Raw genomic sequence first — 19,595 nt, forward strand, 5'->3', positions numbered from 1 at the left:
ACCATGTGGTCCACTGCCTGTATTAATTGAGCTGCTTATTACACACTTTCCCCATTTACAATTCCTGATCGCCTGATTGGAGCGATAGTGGAGAGAGCTGTATGACATTTGACGATTCAGATATTTTACACCACTGTCCATTGTCAAGGAGCTTTGCATGTTGTTAAAATCCTGGCTCTTTGTGGGTGAGTTTGCTGCCTCTGTACTTGCCAACGTTATGCTTGAAAGGTCAAATCTAGAGCTGTGGTTTGCAGCCTGTTCAGTGTTGCCTAGTGACATTAAATATAATGTCTAGACACGGGTCATACACCATGATTTATGGCCACTATAAATAGACTTACAGCCGAAGTAAGGGAACCTAATGTAAACAGCTCACTGCTTCAGCCAATGTCTTAAAGTTACAGTCCTTACTCTGTCCATTTGGCAGGTTTGGGTGGAGTGAGAGGGAGACGCAAGGTTCTGTCCTTTCTGTACAGTTTTGTAATGTTGCCTGATCAGGGAAACACTGGAACATGGCAGCTGAAAAACATGACCCTAGACATTCCCCTACCTGTCCCAGGTGTGTGCTGCAACAGTCAACACCTGTGAGCATAAACATTCACTGCTGAACTTTGAACAACTCGGCAATTAAGTTTCTGTTGAACATGAGATTGTATTGGTTTATTCAGCCCCGGGACTATCAGTTTGTTCAGAGTGAGAGTGAACGTGAGTATATTCCACTGCGCCCATTTCTTTGTGTGAGAGGCAGGAGTGATTGCAGAACGGAGAAAGCCATACTCGGGAAGTATTTAGTTTTTATACTGTTTGCACAAAGGCCTGATATTCTAACCTCCAGGTTTGCAGAATTCACAACACTTGGACCTCAGACTGGTCTCCTTATAGCAAACTATCACAATATTAACCAAGCTTTTGTTTATATGGAATTTATATTTTTGTATATAATTTGGCTTTGAGCAGAGTTTTACAGATTATATTTACCTCTCCATGTTATGAACATTCTGTCCATATTTAACAGGTAGACGGGCCCAATCCTGGGATGCCAACCCAACAGGATTGTAGATATGTCTCCGAGAGTTAGGTATTCATCTCCAAGATTGATCCCCATGATGAAATCCCATAATGCTTCAGAAAGCAAAAGCTAAAGAGAATGATCATTGGATCATTCCAAAACATTGGTTGGGATTTTCCAGTCCTGCAGGGTTTCTATTGGCCGCCAGTCAGGTTTTCCAGTCACACCTGTAGTGTGTTTTCCTGCATTGGATACAGTGAACCATTGGCTGCCAATGGGATATTCTGGTCCCACCAAAGCTACACCCACTCTGCCACCGAGGAACCCAGCACAAGGGGCCAATTTTGGTGGGGCTGGAAGATCTCACTGGTGGGAAGGGCTGGAAAATCCCACCCATTCTGCTCTTTCAATTGTCTTTGAATATTTTCAATCATTATCTTAAATAAGCAATTAGAAAAACAGCAAGTTCACACAGAAATGTATCGTGGAATAATAACTGCTTTCTGGTTGGTTAATGACATTGCGGGACTGCCTGGGTGTATGTTTCAGGTATGTTTCGATAGAGGCAGTGTAAAACATTAGTCAGAGGCAAGAGGTCACTCACTGAAACCTCCAGGACTATGTGCAACCAGAATTATCAACTCCACCTCATCCCTTGGGACATGCTATCTATTACTGCCCTTATTATGTGCTCTTCCTAACAGGGAATTGATGCAATGGGAACCTCTCACTGATGACCAGTGTCTGGAGACAAATGGTTGGGAAAGGTCTGGAAAAGTCAGAGAACAAAAGAAATGACCAGAAGGCAGAAAGGAGAACCCACTGGAAGGAAAAATTACTATCACCCTCGGACCAATTGTTCCAACTGGGGAGGAATTCACAATTCACAAATCAACCAGCCACAACAGACATTCCGTACAGAACGGATATAAACCCTGAGCCCAGTTCATCCTCTCCTGAGACTGATGGATACCATCATGACTACAGGTTTAGAGGAAAATAATTCCAGCATTCATTGCACCTTGCTTCAACCACTCTTCAGATATTGTGATGATGTGGAGATGCTGGCATTGGACAGGGGTGGGCACAGTAAGACGTCTCTCAACACCAGGTTAAAGTCCAACAGGTTTATTTGGTATCATAAGCTTTTGGAGCACTGCTCCTTCATCAGGTGAGTGGGAGTTGTGTTCACAAACAGGGTATATATAGACACAAACTCAATTACAAGATAATGGTTGGGATGTGAATCTTAACAGGTAATCAAATCCTTACAGGTACAGACAATGTGAGTGGAGAGAGGGTTAAGCACAGGTTAAAGAGATGTGTATTGTCTCCAGCCAGAACAGTCAGTGAGATTTTGCAAGAATTGCAGAGTCGCTGAGCAGAGACTGATAGCCAAGTTCCGCACACATGAGGACGGCCTCAACCGGGATCTTGGGTTCATGTCGCTCCATCTGTAACCCCCATGACTTGCCTGGGTTTGCAAAATCTCACTAACTGTCCTGTTTGGAGACAATACATATCTCTTTAACCTGTACTTAACCCTTTCTCCACGCACATTCTCTCTACCTTTAAGACTTGATTACCTGTAAAAACTCGCATTCCAACCATTATCTTGTAAATTGAGTTTGTGTCTTTATATGCCCTGTTTGTGAACCAATCCTGCACTCACCTGATGAAGGAACGGCGCTCCAAAGACTCGTGCTGTCATATATTGTGAACAGTTCTCAGCTCCATATTCTAAACACCAGACAGAGATGTAGACTGACTGGAGGATGCAGAGATAATATTTCCCAGAATAGTTTTGTAACTGAGAGCTTATATTGGTCAGAGAATGATTGAACAAGTGGGGTTCCTCCCTCGACAAGAAACGAGAGGGTTAAGGGATGACTTGAAAGAGGTCTCTACAATTCTGAAGGGTTTCGACTAGGAAATGCTTCCACCTGTCGGGGCGAATTAAAGTTCAGGTCAGAAATCCAATTGGGAATTCAGGAGAAACATATTTATCAGGAGAGTGCGGAGAATGTGGGCCTTGCTCCCACAGGGAGTGGTTGAAGTGAATAGTGAATAGATCGAATTAAGGGGAAGTGGGGGGAGAGGAACCGAAGGAAATGCTGATGGGATGAGATGAAGAGGAAAAGGAAAGGTTTGTGTGGAAGATAAACACTGGCACAGAGCAGTTGGGCCAAACTGTGTGAATTTGTTGCTGGTGGGTCTCTGTAACGTGAGCTGACAGAGTCAGTGCATGGCCATTCTCTCTGATCCACAATCTGTTCAAGGACACTGCACAGAAACACGATCTGGCACTTGTACACACGTCAGGTGTGTGCAGACTGATCTGTCAGTGTCTGCTTCACTGTGACAAAGGCATAATTATGCTCAATGTGTCTGATAACAATCGTTCTGGCTGATGTGATCCACCTGCCCAAGGTACGCCAAGCTGTCTGGTCTCTCCGGTAACAGTGATGCTGTGAATTCTGATGTTGGGTGTACCAAAGATTTTTTTAACAATTAATGTATTATACACACATGATCCGAACACAGGAACAAAGGCAAACATACCTGTCAGAATTAAATCTCCACAATTATCACTCTTGGATTGTAATGTGTCAGGATATACATGGAAATTTCCATTCATCTTTGCGTCAGCCTCTTAACCACACACCTTTAATGCCTGTGTATTAACAAGGAGACAATTGTAATCTGAACATTCTCCTTGGCAAGCTGCCAATAGGAGTAGATGGGCAGCAAGAGTCACGTACGGGTTGGCTGTTTATTCATTCAAAGTTGCAGAGATAAAAATCAGGCCCAAAGTTTCCAAAATGACTGGAGGTTCGACCTGAAAGGCCCAGCCCAAGGCTAATGCTGCTGAATTTCCCGATAAATCTTGTTAGCCTTCACCATTCCCTCACCATCCTTCCCTTCCCTCTCTCTTTTTGACGCAGGTTGTTACTATCTTCAGTGAAGATGGAATGAAGAAGTCTCTTGAGGTCACAGCTTCAGTAAAAGCTCGGGAAATATGTCACTTGCTAGTGGAGAGGAATCGCTGTCTTGATGAGGAGAACTGGACCCTAGTGGAGGTTCACCCCAACACTGCACTAGGTAACCATGGCAACTGGATACTTACCCCTCATCCCCACCCTCGTCTCCCACAACCTCACCCACATTTCATAGGATGTTTGCATCGCTGACAAAGTCAGCATTTGTTGCCCAACCCTAATTGCTCTTATAGTTCATAAGATATAGGAGCAGAATTAGGCCATTCGGCCCATCGAGTCCACTCCGCCATTCGACCGTGACTGATTTGCTCCTCATCCCCATTTTCCTGCCTTCTCCCCATAACCCTTCAACCCCATTCCCAACTAAAAGTCTGTCTAACTCCTTCTTAAATTTACTCACTGCCCCGGCACCCACCGCACTTTCTGGGGAAGCGAATTCCACAGATTCACAACCCTTTGGGAGAAATAGTTTCTCCTCAACTCTGTTGTAAATTTGCTGCCCCTTATCCTTATGACCTCTTGTCCTAGAATGCCCCACCAGCATCCACTCCACGTCTACTTTATCCAGACCTTTTATCATCTTGTATACCTCAATTTGATCTCCCCTCGTTCTTCTAAATTCCGGAGAGTGTGAGTGGCTCGCTAGGCCATTTCTGAGGGCAGATAAGAATGAATCACATTGCTGTGGATCTGGAGTCAAGTGTAGGCCAGACCAAGTAGGAAGGTAGATGTCCTACAATGGTCACTAGCTTTTTATTCCAGATTTATTAATTGAGTTTAAATTCCACCAACAGCTGTGCTGGGAGTTGAACTCACATCCCCAAAGCATTAGCCTGAGCCTCTAGATTATTAGGCCAGTGACAATACCACTACGCCACCTAAACAAAGGGATTGTCTTTCACTTGTGCTCAGCTGCATTTGAAATAAAGGCACGGTGGTGATGACCCACATGGCGAAATATCCTGACATGACTTGGCCTCTGTCTCAGGTATTGGGGCAATCAGTACCCAGGATCCCAGTCGGACATTGTGCCTTCAGGAAGTAAATATGGGTGTCATTCTCATCCCATACTCTACACAAACTCTGTAGCTTCAAAACATCTCCTCAGGGTTCAGGTTCAGAGACAATCTAGATTTTACTGAGCTGAGAATAAACCAGGCACAGAGTACAGGTCTCATTCTCTCAGCTAGTATCAAACAAGGACTTTTCTTCAAATAAACCCCCATTCTTCTTTCCCTGTACATTACAAATGGAGTTTGAGCTGGTCAAATGGAGTTTTAAGTGAGACCGTGTCTTCATCGACAAAGTTCTTGAGTCCCTTGGTGGACACAGGAGCTGTAGGATTTAATCAGAGGGTTAACTGATGGTGACTAATGAATACAACCCATTTCTGACTCTCTGTCTGCCCCAGAAAGATGTCTCGAAGATCATGAGTCATTGATAGAACTGCAGGAAACCTGGCCAATTAACAGTGGAAGCCGATTCGTCTTCAGAAAGCATTACGCAAAATATGAATTCTTCAGGAATCCTGAGGTAGGATCTGTTGGAAAGTTACTGAGATTGGGTTTATTTCTATCATGGACTCTCTAAATCAGTGCTTGATTAATATGGATACAGAACCACTTTGATATCATCGTTTGGGGAAGCACTTCTCATTGGATGAGGGTGGGGGGTATTTTCAGTCACGGACAAGCCTATCATAATTAAACCTGATACATAAAACTTCCTAATTATCCCACAGGACACCCAGCCAATGGTGATCTTTCCAAAACTGAGGCAACTTCTAACTGGCTCCTTCGCAGTTTGAAGCTGAGGTCCCAGGTTGCAATGGGAAGTGGGTTTGATTGGAAATTGCTGCAGAGTTTGAAAGAAATCTGACTCTTTAAATAAATGTAATTTATTTATTTATTTATAATAAAGTTTATTTCTTTATTAGTCACACGTGGGCTTACATTAACACAGCAATGAAGTTATTGTGAAAATCCCTTAGTTGCCATACTCTGGCGCCTGTCTGGGTACACTGAGGGAGAATTTAGCAGAGCCAAATTTTTTATTTGTATATTTGAAAAAGGATTGGTGATAAAGTGAGATGATGGATGGGGGGAGGAGACTTGTGTAAAAGAGCATAAAAACTCACACAGAGATGTCAGGCTGTGAATTGCATTCCTTGCTGACTTCTCACTGGTTGAAGCATTTTTGTGGAAATTTGCTATGAAGCTAAGCTCCATTCCCTGTAGGTGTTTTCCAGCACTTTCTACCCAGCTGGGTACTGCTTGTTCATGAGGAACAGACTGAGGCTATTTGTGTTCTTGTGTCTGCCCTGCATTCAATAGGATCGTGGTTGATCTGAGTGTGCCCTCAACTCTTTCTTCCACCTATCCCCCGATAACCTGTGACCCTCTCAAAAGTCTATCTACCTCTGCCTTCAAAATATTCAACCGTCGTCACCCCTTTCTGGACAAGACAGTCCCAAAGCTTCATGACCCTCTGAGAGAAACAAAATTCTTCCCATCTCAGTCTTAAATGGGAGAGCCCTTCGTTTTAATCTGTGTCACCTGGTTCCAGTCCCTTCCACAAAGAAAAATACCTTCTCTGCATCCACCCTGTCACACCCCCTCAGGATCCGACATGTTTCATTACAATCACTTCTCAATCTGTTAAACTCCATTGGATACAAACCCAATCTGACCTCATGAGATAACTGCTCCATCACAGGCATCTGCTGAGCAAACCATCTCTGAACTGCTTCTTATTAAATTGTATCCTTTATTAACTAAGGAGGACAAAACTATATACAGTATCTCAGGTGTGGTCTAACCCATACCCTGTACAAATGTAGTAAAACTTCCTGACTTTTATGTCCCATTCCCCTTTGCAATAAACATCAATATTCTACTTGCTTTCCTAATCACTTGCTGTATGTGCAGACTAATTTTCTGTCATTCATATTCCAGGACACCCAGATCCCTCTGTACCTCAGAATTCCGCAATCCCCCTCCATTTAAATAACGTATGACTTTTCTCTTCTTTCTGTCAAAGTGGATACGTTCACAAAGAAAGTCCCAGCTGATCCAGCCTCTCCTTATAACTCAAACCATCAAGTCCCCGGTAGCATCCAAGTAAATCTTTTCTGCATCTTTCTAGTTTAATAATATCCTTTCTTGATTAGCCACAGAGGTGTGCCCTTCCCTTAAGGGCCCTTCTTTCTCACTGAAATGTATCTGAATATTCTGAAATATCTCCGTCAATGTCTGCCACTGCATCTGTACCAACATAAGAACATAAGAAATAGGAGCAGGAGTAGGCCATCTAGCCCTTCGAGCCTGCCCCGCCATTCAATAAGATCATGGCTGATCTGAAGTGGATCAGTTCCACTTTCCCGCTTTCTCCCCATAACCCTTAATTCCCCTGTCTATCAAAAACCTATCCACCCGTGACTTAAATATATTTAGCGAGGTAGCTTCCACCACTTCAATGGGCAGAGAATTCCAGAGATTCACCACCCTTTGAGTAAGGAAGTTCCTCCTCAACTCCGATCTAAACTGCCCCCCGCCTTATCTTGAGGCTGTGCCCTCTAGTCCTGTTGTCCTTTCTGAGAGGGAAGAATCTCTCTACCTCTACCCTATCCATCCCCTTCATTATCTTATATGTCTCTATAAGATCCCCCCCTCATCCTTCTAAACTCCAACGAGTACAGACCCAGTCTATTCAGTCTCTCTTCATAGTCCAACCCCCTCATCTTCGGTATCAGCCTAGTGAACCTCCTCTGCACTCCCTCCAAGGCCAAAATATCCTTGCGCAAGTGCGGCGACCAAAACTGCACACAGTACTCCAGCTGTGGCCTCACCAGTGCCCTGTACAGTTGCAGCAAGACCTCCCTGCTTTTATATTCTATCCCCCTCGCTATAAAGGCCAGCATCCCATTCGCCTTCTTGATCACCTGCTGCACCTGCAGACTGGATTTTTGCAATTTGTGCACAAGGACCCCCAGCTCCCTCTGCACAGTAGCATGCTGAAGCTTTTCGCCCTTTAAATAGTAATCCCTCCTACTATTATTCCTGCCAAAGTGGATAACCTCACACTTGCTAACATTATACTCCATCTGCCAGGTCCTCGCCCATTCGCTTAGCCTATCCAGATCCCTCTGCAGACTTTCCACACCCTCCGCACAATTTGCTTTTCCACTCATCTTCGTGTCATCAGCAAATTTCATCACCCTACACTCAGCCCCCTCCTCCAGATCATCTATATAAATGGTAAATAGCTGAGGCCCCAGCACCGATCCCTGCGGCACTCCACTAGTTACCAACCGCCAATCAGAATAGCACCCATTGATACCAACGTATTTCTTAACCTAATTCCCCAGTTCATTTTAGCCGGTTCTGTCTTCATGTTCTCATTACCGCCGCTCATTTCAGACTTAGACACTAATTTTTGATACACTTTTCTCTCTCTCAAACTGGACGTGAAATTCGATCATATTATGATCACTGCTACCTAGAGTTGGGGTTAGGGCCAGAGTTAAGGTTAGGGTTAGGGTTAGAATTTTAACTAATCCTCTCTCATTGCACCAGAGCTAGTCTAGCCTGCTTTCTGATTGGCTCTAGAATGTGTTGCTGTAAGAAACTGCCCCGAAAACACCCTATGAACTCATTCCCCAAACTACCTTTGTCAACCAGAATCATCCAATCAAAATGTAGATTAAAATCACCCAGAATTATTGCTGTACCTTCCTCACAAGCTCACTCATTTCTTCCTGAGTACCATATCCTACAGTGCGTTTACTGTTAGGGGGTCTATAAACCAGCCCCACAAGTGACTACTTACCATCAATCTTTACTATTTCACATCTCTACACAAACAGATCCTGCATCAACTAAGCTAATCACTCTCCCTTGTATCAATGTCATTGTCCATTAACAGAACCACCCACCACCTCATCCCGGCTTCCTGTCTTTCCAAAATGTCAGGTATCCTTCAATATTCAGGTCCCAATCTTGGTCATTCTGCAGCCATGTGTCAGTAATGATTATCAGAACAAAGAATTATGAATATATATGAAGCTTATCTGGGTGTGATAGAGTTTTATAACCTGTCTATGAGCTGTTTACTTGTGCCCAGCCTCCAATGGGGATGGTGGCAGGAGGTGGTAGCCAGGATCAGGGTGCGGGTTAGGAGAGATGTAAAAAAAAAGGAAAATCAATGAGAAAAATCAACCACATATTAAACTTTACCAAAATGTTTCTTTGAGAGAAAGGAATCAGGTGAGGTTACACAGAGAGAGTGTTTACCATTCGATTGGCATTGAGATGGAGTTGGGAGTCTCATTCCTGCCACTTTCACATTCAGATGATTGGTGAGTTTTAGGCACAGATAATCACATTAATTCTGATGTTGGGATCTCCGGAATGGGGCAGCCTTAATATTAAATATTCCAGGATCCAAGAGAGAATTGGATTATTTTCTGAAAAGGAAGATAGGGAGAAGGGAGGGGAATGTGTCAGTGCCAGCTCTCTAAAAGAACAATGGGCTGAATGGCCTCCTGTGCTGGAACCAAGCTAGGATTTCAATGGATCTGGAAAATCATTGCATTAAATGGCCAGAGTGAGAGGGAGATTTGTCAAACAGGATTTAATCACCACGTTTTTCCTTTTTAAACAGCTATTCTTCCCGGCACACTTGGTAGCAGGAAGTCTGGATGCTAATGCAGGAGTTCCACACTCGCAGCTTGTACAGGTGAGGCACACTCACAGCGCGTACAGGTGAGGCACACTCACAGCGTGTACAGGTGAGGCACACTCACAGCGCGTACAGGTGAGGCACACTCACAGCGCGTACAGGTGAGGCACACTCACAGCGCGTACAGGTGAGGCACACTCACAGCGCGTACAGGTGAGGCACACTCACAGCGCGTACAGGTGAGGCACACTCACAGCGCGTACAGGTGAGGCACACTCACAGCGCGTACAGGTGAGGCACACTCACAGCGCGTACAGGTGAGGCACACTCACAGCGCGTACAGGTGAGGCACACTCACAGCGCGTACAGGTGAGGCACACTCACAGCGCGTACAGGTGAGGCACACTCACAGCGCGTACAGGTGAGGCACACTCACAGCGCGTACAGGTGAGGCACACTCACAGCGCGTACAGGTGAGGCACACTCACAGCGCGTACAGGTGAGGCACACTCACAGCGCGTACAGGTGAGGCACACTCACAGCGCGTACAGGTGAGGCACACTCACAGCGCGTACAGGTGAGGCACACTCACAGCGCGTACAGGTGAGGCACACTCACAGCGCGTACAGGTGAGGCACACTCACAGCGCGTACAGGTGAGGCACACTCACAGTGTGTACAGGTGAGGCACACTCTGACGCATTCTTACATATTCAAGTCTTGTCAAAATCTGATGAAAAAATGTCAGGTTGTTGGTTCCGATGAGAAATGGGCCGGATTTTTCTCCAGATCTTTCCAAACTCTGTCACAAACACAGGTGGCCATGTTTCCCTCATCGTGTAGGGGACGGGGCTTCAGCACATTGGCAAAGCCTGGGCTGCACTGAGATCGGGGGCGCCACGTTTACAGGGCACCCCAATCATCCCCCCCCCATCCTCCTCCACATCACCAGTGAGGTCTCAGGGGTTCCCCTCACCCTCCCCCCTCCCCCAATTGGAGCTGCAACCCTCTGAACCCGTCCACCCCCCAAACATCAGACCTCTTCCTCCAACTCACTGACCCAGACAGTCAATGCCACACACAACTGGCCTTCTCCCCCACCCCCAGCAGCCTCACCCACGCCCCCCCCCCCCCCCCCCCCACCACCACCACCACAAATAAAGGAATCCCCATGGAGCTCCCATTGGAGTGCTGCCAACCTAGCAGTGCCACCCTGTGCCAAGGAGCGATGCCAGGGACATTGCCAGGTAAGATAGTTAAGGGAATAGATATAGCAGTAGATATAATTTAAGTTAAATTAGTATGTCACGGAGATTCAGGTTTAAGGCAGTTAAGATGATTTCAGTTTGCTATCAGTGATTGATGGAAATGTGAAATAATCTCTCAGGTCTCAGGCAGAAACATTGCAGTTATTTCACAAACGAGGATATCTGATTTATGGCCCAAGACTCACTGAGTGGTAGGGTCGCACGATGAACTGTAGAGATCATGGTACAAAGTATCTCTGTGTGTAGAGAATGAATTTTGGGGGGCTGACTCTTCACATAGTTAAAGGGTTAAAGAGCTTCATCTATTTATCAGTCGCTTAAAAATTTCTTTTCATCCTGCAGAATTTCCTGAATGCTCGGAACTATCCCGAGGTACAAGGGTTCCTGCATGTTAAAGATAAAGGGAAGAAAACATGGCGATGTTTGTATTTCTTCCTGAGACGCTCAGGGCTGTATTACTCTACAAAAGGGATATCCAAGGTGAGAGAGTGTTTGCGACATTATTCCTGGTTTTATACTCAGCAACAGGTCTTGTTTCATGTCACTCGGAATGAGTCCATGATACCAGTTTATTCAGAGTAACGTCATGTGACACTTTAAATTCTTATACAGAAACAAAAGAACAGACAGGTCAGATCAGACAGGCAGACTGCCGAAACCTTTATCCTTCTCTTCCTGTTACTTCATCACAAATTGCAGTCAGGCTGATGAAGAGTGATCTTCACTTTCAGAATCAGGGTTGATTATTCTTTATTATATTTTTGGTTTCTAGATGGTTCCTACTGCACCTCGCAGTGAAGATTCCATTGCCCTTTCAACACTGACACTCAGCAAATTAGTCTAAAGTTTTCTAGTCATGTTCTTTCCCATTGTAAACGTAGCAGTAACATTAACTGTCCACCAATTGTCTAGCACCATTCCCTTTGGAAATGAATGTTTCTATCTATATTAATTCTGAGCTATTTCTTCCCTTGCTTCCTTTACAATCCACCATGCAATCCATATCGACCAGACCTTCTTATCTGCTCAGAGTTTGACTCAGTTACTCCGTGGGTGGGATTTTACAGCCTCACTCACCCCAAAACCATAAAATCCTCCCCAAGGTCAACAGACCTTCCCATGCTCCATTCCTCACTCACTCCGATTCCCGTGGTGGGTAGAATGGTAAAATTCTGGCCCTTTTCTCCCTCCCTTTCCCCAACACCCAGCCCTCAAGCCTCAATTTTCTAACTTCCATTTATCGATCTGTTCTTCTCCTGTTACAATGTGGAGATGCCGGCGTTGGACTGGAGTAAACACAGTGAGAAGTCTCACAACACCAGGTTAAAATCCAACAGGTTTATTTAGAATCACGAGCTTTTGGAGCACTGCTCCTTCATCTAGAAACCTGTTGGACTTTAACCTGTTGTTGTGAGACGTCTCCTGTTAGTCTGCCTGATAATTGTGTTGCCCTGTATTTGTAAGGCAGGTTTGGTGCTGAGTTGAAGATCCCCCTGGTTTATTTCAGCTCTAATCATGCCGTCTGGAGTTTGATGTCTTCCAATGGACAACACTTTAGCTACAATGAATCCCATCAACCATTGCTCCGCCTGCTCAGACATTTTCATTTTGGAATCCTGTCTAATTGTTGTTTGAAATTATAGTTGTTCAGATGATGCTGAAGGTTACAGCGGATAAGCAGTCCCACCAGTTTACATGGAGTGAATCTGTGGTTACGTGTTCCAAATGCAACTCCTAATGTCAACCTGGGCCACATTCTCAATGATGCTAATTATGTAGAAAGAGATGCAGATTATTGCATGAATGCAAATTCTGCCAACTTCAATCTGAAATGAAAGTTAGTGCGGGGGAAAGGTCAGGAAGCAGCTTCCAATCACACATCAGCAAACAAAGGACAAGGATTCCTGTGCCTCTGCATTTTTGCGAAAATCTTTAAAAACTTTGTGACAATTTTATAGCGAAAAGGACAAAAAATACATTCAAAGAGCTGACAGACTTGGTGTGAGATCAGGTTTTGGAAGATTACTAAACTAGTTTGTGGATTAAAGGATTATTTATTTGCTGGCTTTTTGCTCATCTACTGACATGACCACAAGAATGTTGGATAAATTGGGATCTGATTCCCATTGTGGGCCCACACACTCACATCATTCACAAACTGAATTTATGCATCCTCTTCTGATTGACAATAATAAGACTGAAAATTAGAAAAGCAGATTTTTTTTCTAGTGGTGAGACGCTGGGAATGTTGTTATTCAGAGGAATCTGGGTGTATATTCCACAAATCACAAAAGGTTACACTGCAGGTACAGCAAGCAATTGGGTAATAAAACATTGTGTTACCCTTTAAGACAAAGGGATTGAATATAAGAGTCTCGTTACAATTATACAGAGTGTTGGCAGTTCCCCTCTTGTGGAATCTAGAATTCAAGGTTGCATTAACAATAGCACAGTTCCAGCAACACACAGAAAGCTTATCACCATCCATAGAATCTCCATAGAATCCCTATGGTGAAGAAGGAGACCATTCAGCCCATCAAGACTGCACCAGCTCTCTAAAAGAGCATCTTACCAGTCCCCCTGGACCCTATCCTCATTACCCTATGCATTTCCTACAGCTATTCCACCTAACCTACACATCTTTGGACACTCAGGAGCAATTTAACATGGCCAATCCACCTAAAAAAGCAGCCTGATTGGCACCCTATCCACAAACATTCACTCCCTCCACTACTGACAGTGGCAGCCATGTGTACCATGATGCACTGCCAAAAACCCAGCACTCAGCCCAAACTCTGTTCACAGCTGTGGGACTGGAGAATCCCAGCCACGGACAAGGTCGGAGAGTCCCAGCTGTGGGCAAAGTCAGAGAATCCCAGCAGTGAGCAAAATGGGAGAATCCCAGCTGTGGGCAAGGTCGGAGAATCCCGACCATTGTCTCTCTCCACTAATCTATATAACCAGTCTAATTTGGCCAATTAAATCCTTGTACCTTCATATTTCCTGTCCTCTAAGTTTAACACTGATATTTCAATCCCAATTTTCTCATACTCAAGCTGAATGCTAAATTCCATCATATTATGATCACTATTTTCCGGAGGATCTTAAACCAACACATTACAGATCCAGAACAGCCTGTCCCCAGTTGGCTCCATGATGTTTGCTCCAAGAAGTCATCCCGAATGTGCTCTCGTGGCTGCCATTTCCAATTTGATTTTCCAATCTATATAAACATTAAATGTACCCATGATTAAATGCATTGCTCTTTCTACATGCAACTTTATTTCTTGATTTAAACTCTTTCCTACACTGTGGCTACTCTTCAGGGGTCGAGACAAAACTCCTGCCACTCTTTTCCTTCCTCTGGTATTTGTGACTTTCACCCAAATCGACTCCACATCCTCTGATCCGAGACCATCCCTCAGAACTGGAATTACTTCCTCTCTGATTAGCAGAGCTGTTCCCACCAGCCTTCCCTTCCCTTCCCTTCCAGCGTGTCTTTCCTAAAAGTCAAATTACCCTAAAACCCAATTTCCCAACTTGGATTTCTTTACAACCATTTCAAAATGGAATTTGATGAATCCAGCCCAGAATTCCAGGATTCCCGTGATGGGAGTGTCCAGGGCGGAGCTTGAATCCTGTACCCACAGACCAATCAATGATTTGTTTCAGTGCCCAGGTGAGACAGACCTGACTCACCTCTCCACCGTTGTGACTCCTGGCACTGTGCTTGGTAGGAGGTACCATTGCCCCAGTGATTCCTCTGTCTTTGCGAACTCCTACAGAAGCCCCACGAGAATGATATCAATGCCCAGGGCACCTTGTGACCTCTCTGCACTGGGTGAAACATTAAACCAAATTCCCAACTGCCCTCTCAGGACAGATGCAAACAATCCCATGACACTACAGGTACCGGCTGGATTCTGTATCCAGGGAGCTCGGGACTGAGAGAATCGTGGATTTGGGAATTTGCTGCATTTTGGATCAGGGAATGGGGTGGGGTGGGGGGGGGGGGCGATAGGATAATTGAAACCAGGCTGATTTCTTTGTGGATCTTGATGGGAAAAGGAAGGGATGAGGGGTGAACCTAAACAGCTGTCACTGTTAATGCCGATGCAGAGATTAGCACACAGTGACCCAGTAATGACAGAGAGTAATGCCTGATGGGGGTTGTGGGGCAGGACCCAGATTTTGGATGTGCCTGGAACTGGGGTGCCTGATAAGGGGGTGCAGGACCTGTACTTGCCAGAAGTGCTGGAGCAAAGGCAGTTCTCTCCAGTGTGGCTCAGTCAACATCACTAAAACTGATTATCTGGTTATTATCACATTGCTGCTTGTGGGATCTTGCTGTGTGTAAATTGGCTGCTGCGTTTCCTACATTACAACAGAGACTACGCTTCAAAAATACTTCATTGGCTGAAAAATATTATCCAATGGTTTGAAAAGTGCAGCAGAAATCATGGCCTGAATTTCTAGTCTCCACCACCCCTGCCGACTCGGACAGCCTGGCGCTATTTCACTCTCCAACAAATATTGATTGGCGTTAGGTGGGAATTCGGCCCCTCACTCAGGAGAATCTGATAGGTTGGCAGCTCTCAAATCCCTCCAGCAACAGCGCTCCAGTGGCTGGAAGAGAAACTGCATGGAGCTGCCTGATACAGAGTCCCAGAACGGGTGAAAAAGACAAGTCAGGAAAAGGCTGCCTGTCCCCAAGTAAAATCTCAGAGAGATCGGGGCAGACAGGATCCCAGACACACTCCCCATCACCTCAGAACCAACCGGTGTGGGGCGTGGGGGAGGGGGTTAAATCCTGCCCCAAGAGTTTCTTTTCTCTGTAATCCAGCAGTCTCTGTTTATATTCCTGTTCATTTTTTTCTTTTGTTTTCTGATCAGGAACCAAGGCACCTTCAGTATTTTGCGGATGTGAAAGAGAGTAACATTTACACAATAACAAACAGAAAGATGTACAATTCACCAACAGAGTTTGGGTTCTGTATAAAGGTATGTGCCTTTGTGTTTATTACAGACTGTCACCACTGGGGGGTAGTATTTGCTGCAAACATGCTTTATTTGTGGTGTTTGAATTTTGGGGATTCTGTAAACCTTCCCATTCTCAAGGCCAATCCTGCATCTGAGACGTGATAAATCTCTGATATTCTTCATAATCCCATCACATACCCCAGAAACCAAAATCACTCAGTAATCCCCCCACCCCCAGCACCCAGCACCCTGTGTTACCAACTGTATCTGTACTGATGTTAAGAACATAAGAAATAGGAGCAGGAGTAGGCCATCTAGCCCTTCGAGCCTGCCCCGCCATTCAATAAGATCATGGCTGATCTGAAGTGGATCAGTTCCACATTCCCGCCCTCTCCCCATAACCCTTAATCCCCTCTCTTATCAAAAACCCATCAACCCGCATCTTAAAAATATTTAGCGAGGCAGCCTCCACCACTTCAACGGGCAGAGAATTCCAGAGGTTCACCACCCTTTGAGTGAAGAAGTTCCTCCTCAACTCCGATCTAAACCGCCCCCCCTTTATCTTGAGGCTGTGCCCCCTAGTCCTACTATCCTTTCTGAGCAGGAAGAATCTCTCTACCTCTACCCTATCCATCCCCTTCGTTATCTTATAGGTCTCTATAAGATCCCCCCTCATCCTTCTAAACTCTAACGAGTACAGACCCAGTCTATTTAGTCTCTCTTCATAGTCCAACCCCCTCATCTCCGGTATCAGCCTGGTGAACCTCCTCTGCACTCCCTCCAAGGCCAAAATATCTTTGCACGAGTGCAGCGACCAAAACTGCACACAGTACTCCAGCTGCGGCCTCACCAGTGCCCTGTACAGTTGCAGCAAGACCTCCCTGCTTTTATATTCTATCCCCCTCGCTATAAAGGTCAGCATCCCATTCGCCTTCTTGATCACCTGCTGCACCTGCAGGCTGGGTTTTTGCGACTCATGCACAAGGACCCCCAGGTCCCTCTGCACCGTAGCATGCTGCAGCTTTTCGCCCTTTAAATAGTAATCCCTCCTACTATTATTCCTGCCAAAGTGGATAACCTCACACTTGGTAACATTATACTCCATCTGCCAGGTCCTCGCCCACTCGCTCAGCCTATCCAGATCAGAAAGGACAGTAGGACTAGGGGGCACAGCCTCAAGATAAAGGGAGGGCGGTTTAGAACGGAGTTGAGGAGGAACTTCTTCACTCAAAGGGTGGTGAATCTCTGGAATTCTCTGCCCATTGAAGTGGTGGAGGCTGCCTCGCTAAATGTATTTAAGACACGGGTAGATAGGTTTTTGGTAGGCAAGGGGATTAAGGGTTATGGGGAGAAAGCGGGAAAGTGGAACTGATCCACTTCAGATCAGCCATGATCTTATTGAATGGCGGGGCAGGCTCGAAGGGCTAGATGGCCTACTCCTGCTCCTATTTCTTATGTTCTTATGTTTAGATCCCTCTGCAGACTTTCCACACCCTCCATGCAATTTGCTTTTCCACTCATCTTCGTGTCATCAGCAAATTTCGTCACCCTACACTCAGCCCCCTCCTCCAGATCATCTATATAAATGGTAAATAGCTGAGGCCCCAGCACCGATCCCTGCGGCACTCCACTAGTTACCAACCGCCAATCAGAATAGCACCCATTGATACCAACTCTCTGCTTCCTATTAGACAACCAATCCTCTATCCACGCTAACACCTTACCCCCAACTCCGTGCACCCTAACCTTCTGGATCAACCTTTTATGAGGTTAATCCAGCTCCCTCACACTGTCACTCAGTGACCCCTCTCCCCCAGCACCCTGTGTTACTGACTGTATCTATACTGATGTTAATCCAGCTCCCTCACACTGTCACTCAGTAACCCCTCTCCCCCGCCAGCACCCTGTGTTACTGACTATATCTGTACTGATGTTAATCCAGCTCCCTCGCACTGTCACTCAGTAACCCCTCTCTCCCCAGCACCCTGTGTTACTGACTGTATCTGTACTGATGTTAATCCAGCTCCCTCACACTGTCACTCAGTAACCCCTCTCTCCCCCCAGCACCCTGTGTTACTGACTGTATCTGTACTGATGTTAATCCAGCTCCCTCACACTGTCACTCAGTAACCCCTCACCCCCAGCACCCTGTGTTACTGACTGTATCTGTACTGATGTTAATCCAGCTCCCTCACACTGTCACTCAGTAACCCCTCTCCCCCCAGCACCCTGTGTTACTGACTGTATCTGTACTGATGTTAATCCAGCTCCCTCACACTGTCACTCAGTAACCCCTCTCTCCCCCCAGCACCCTGTGTTACTGACTGTATCTGTACTGATGTTAATCCAGCTCCCTCACACTGTCACTCAGTAACCCCTCTCTCCCCCCAGCACCCTGTGTTACTGACTGTATCTGTACTGATGTTAATCCAGCTCCCTCACACTGTCACTCAGTAACCCCTCTCCCCCCCAGCACCCTGTGTTACTGACTGTATCTGTACTGATGTTAATCCAGCTCCCTCACACTGTCACTCAGTAACCTCTCTCTCCCCCCAGCACCCTGTGTTACTGACTGTATCTGTACTGATGTTAATCCAGCTCCCTCACACTGTCACTCAGTAACCCCTCACCCCCAGCACCCTGTGTTACTGACTGTATCTGTACTGATGTTAATCCAGCTCCCTCACACTGTCACTCAGTAACCCCTCTCCCCCAGCACCCTGTGTTACTGACTGTATCTGTACTGATGTTAATCCAGCTCCCTCACACTGTCACTCAGTAACCCCTCTCTCCCCCCAGCACCCTGTGTTACTGACTGTATCTGTACTGATGTTAATCCAGTTCCCTCACACTGTCACTCAGTAACCCCTCACCCCCAGCACCCTGTGTTACTGACTGTATCTGTACTGATGTTAATCCAGCTCCCTCACACTGTCACTCAGCAACCCCTCTCTCCCCCCAGCACCCTGTGTTACTGACTGTATCTGTACTGATGTTAATCCAGCTCCCTCACACTGTCACTCAGTAACCCCTCTCTCCCCCAGCACCCTGTGTTACTGATTGTATCTGTACTGATGTTAATCCAGCTCCCTCACACTGTCACTCAGTAACCCCTCTCCCCCCCAGCACCCTGTGTTACTGACTGTTTCTGTACTGATGTTAATCCAGCTCCCTCACACTGTCACTCAGTAACCCCTCTCTCCCCCCAGCACCCTGTGTTACTGACTGTATCTGTACTGATGTTAATCCAGCTCCCTCACACTGTCACTCAGTAACCCCTCTCTCCCCCCCCCCCCGAGCACCCTGTGTTACTGACTGTATCTGTACTGATGTTAATCCAGCTCCCTCACACTGTCACTCAGTAACCCCTCTCCCCCCAGCACCCTGTGTTACTGATTGTATCTGTACTGATGTTAATCCAGCTCCCTCACACTGTCACTCAGTAACCCCTCTCCCCCAGCACCCTGTGTTACTGACTGTATCTGTACTGATGTTAATCCAGCTCCCTCACACTGTCACTCAGTAACCCCTCTCTCCCCCCCCCCGAGCACCCTGTGTTACTGACTGTATCTGTACTGATGTTAATCCAGCTCCCTCACACTGTCACTCAGTAACCCCTCTCCCCCCAGCACCCTGTGTTACTGACTGTATCTGTACTGAT

General features: G+C 46.0%; 1 protein-coding gene across 2 annotated transcripts in view; it reads left to right on the top strand.

Annotated features, from left to right (window-relative positions):
* The window catches only part of LOC145359198 (growth factor receptor-bound protein 7-like), a 138,526-nt gene that overhangs the window by 89,124 nt on the left and 29,807 nt on the right, over nucleotides 1–19,595 (top strand). For both annotated transcript variants that reach the window (XM_080213663.1, XM_080213664.1), the window contains 5 exons: nucleotides 3,955–4,111; nucleotides 5,420–5,541; nucleotides 9,670–9,744; nucleotides 11,297–11,434; nucleotides 15,848–15,955. In XM_080213663.1, coding sequence (XP_080069789.1) covers nucleotides 3,955–4,111; nucleotides 5,420–5,541; nucleotides 9,670–9,744; nucleotides 11,297–11,434; nucleotides 15,848–15,955 — 600 coding nt within the window. The remainder of the gene's footprint in view (nucleotides 1–3,954; nucleotides 4,112–5,419; nucleotides 5,542–9,669; nucleotides 9,745–11,296; nucleotides 11,435–15,847; nucleotides 15,956–19,595) is intronic.

Source organism: Carcharhinus amblyrhynchos, chromosome 27, assembly GCF_965287045.1.
Source record: "Carcharhinus amblyrhynchos chromosome 27, sCarAmb.v2.hapA, whole genome shotgun sequence".
Lineage (NCBI taxonomy): Eukaryota > Metazoa > Chordata > Chondrichthyes > Carcharhiniformes > Carcharhinidae > Carcharhinus > Carcharhinus amblyrhynchos.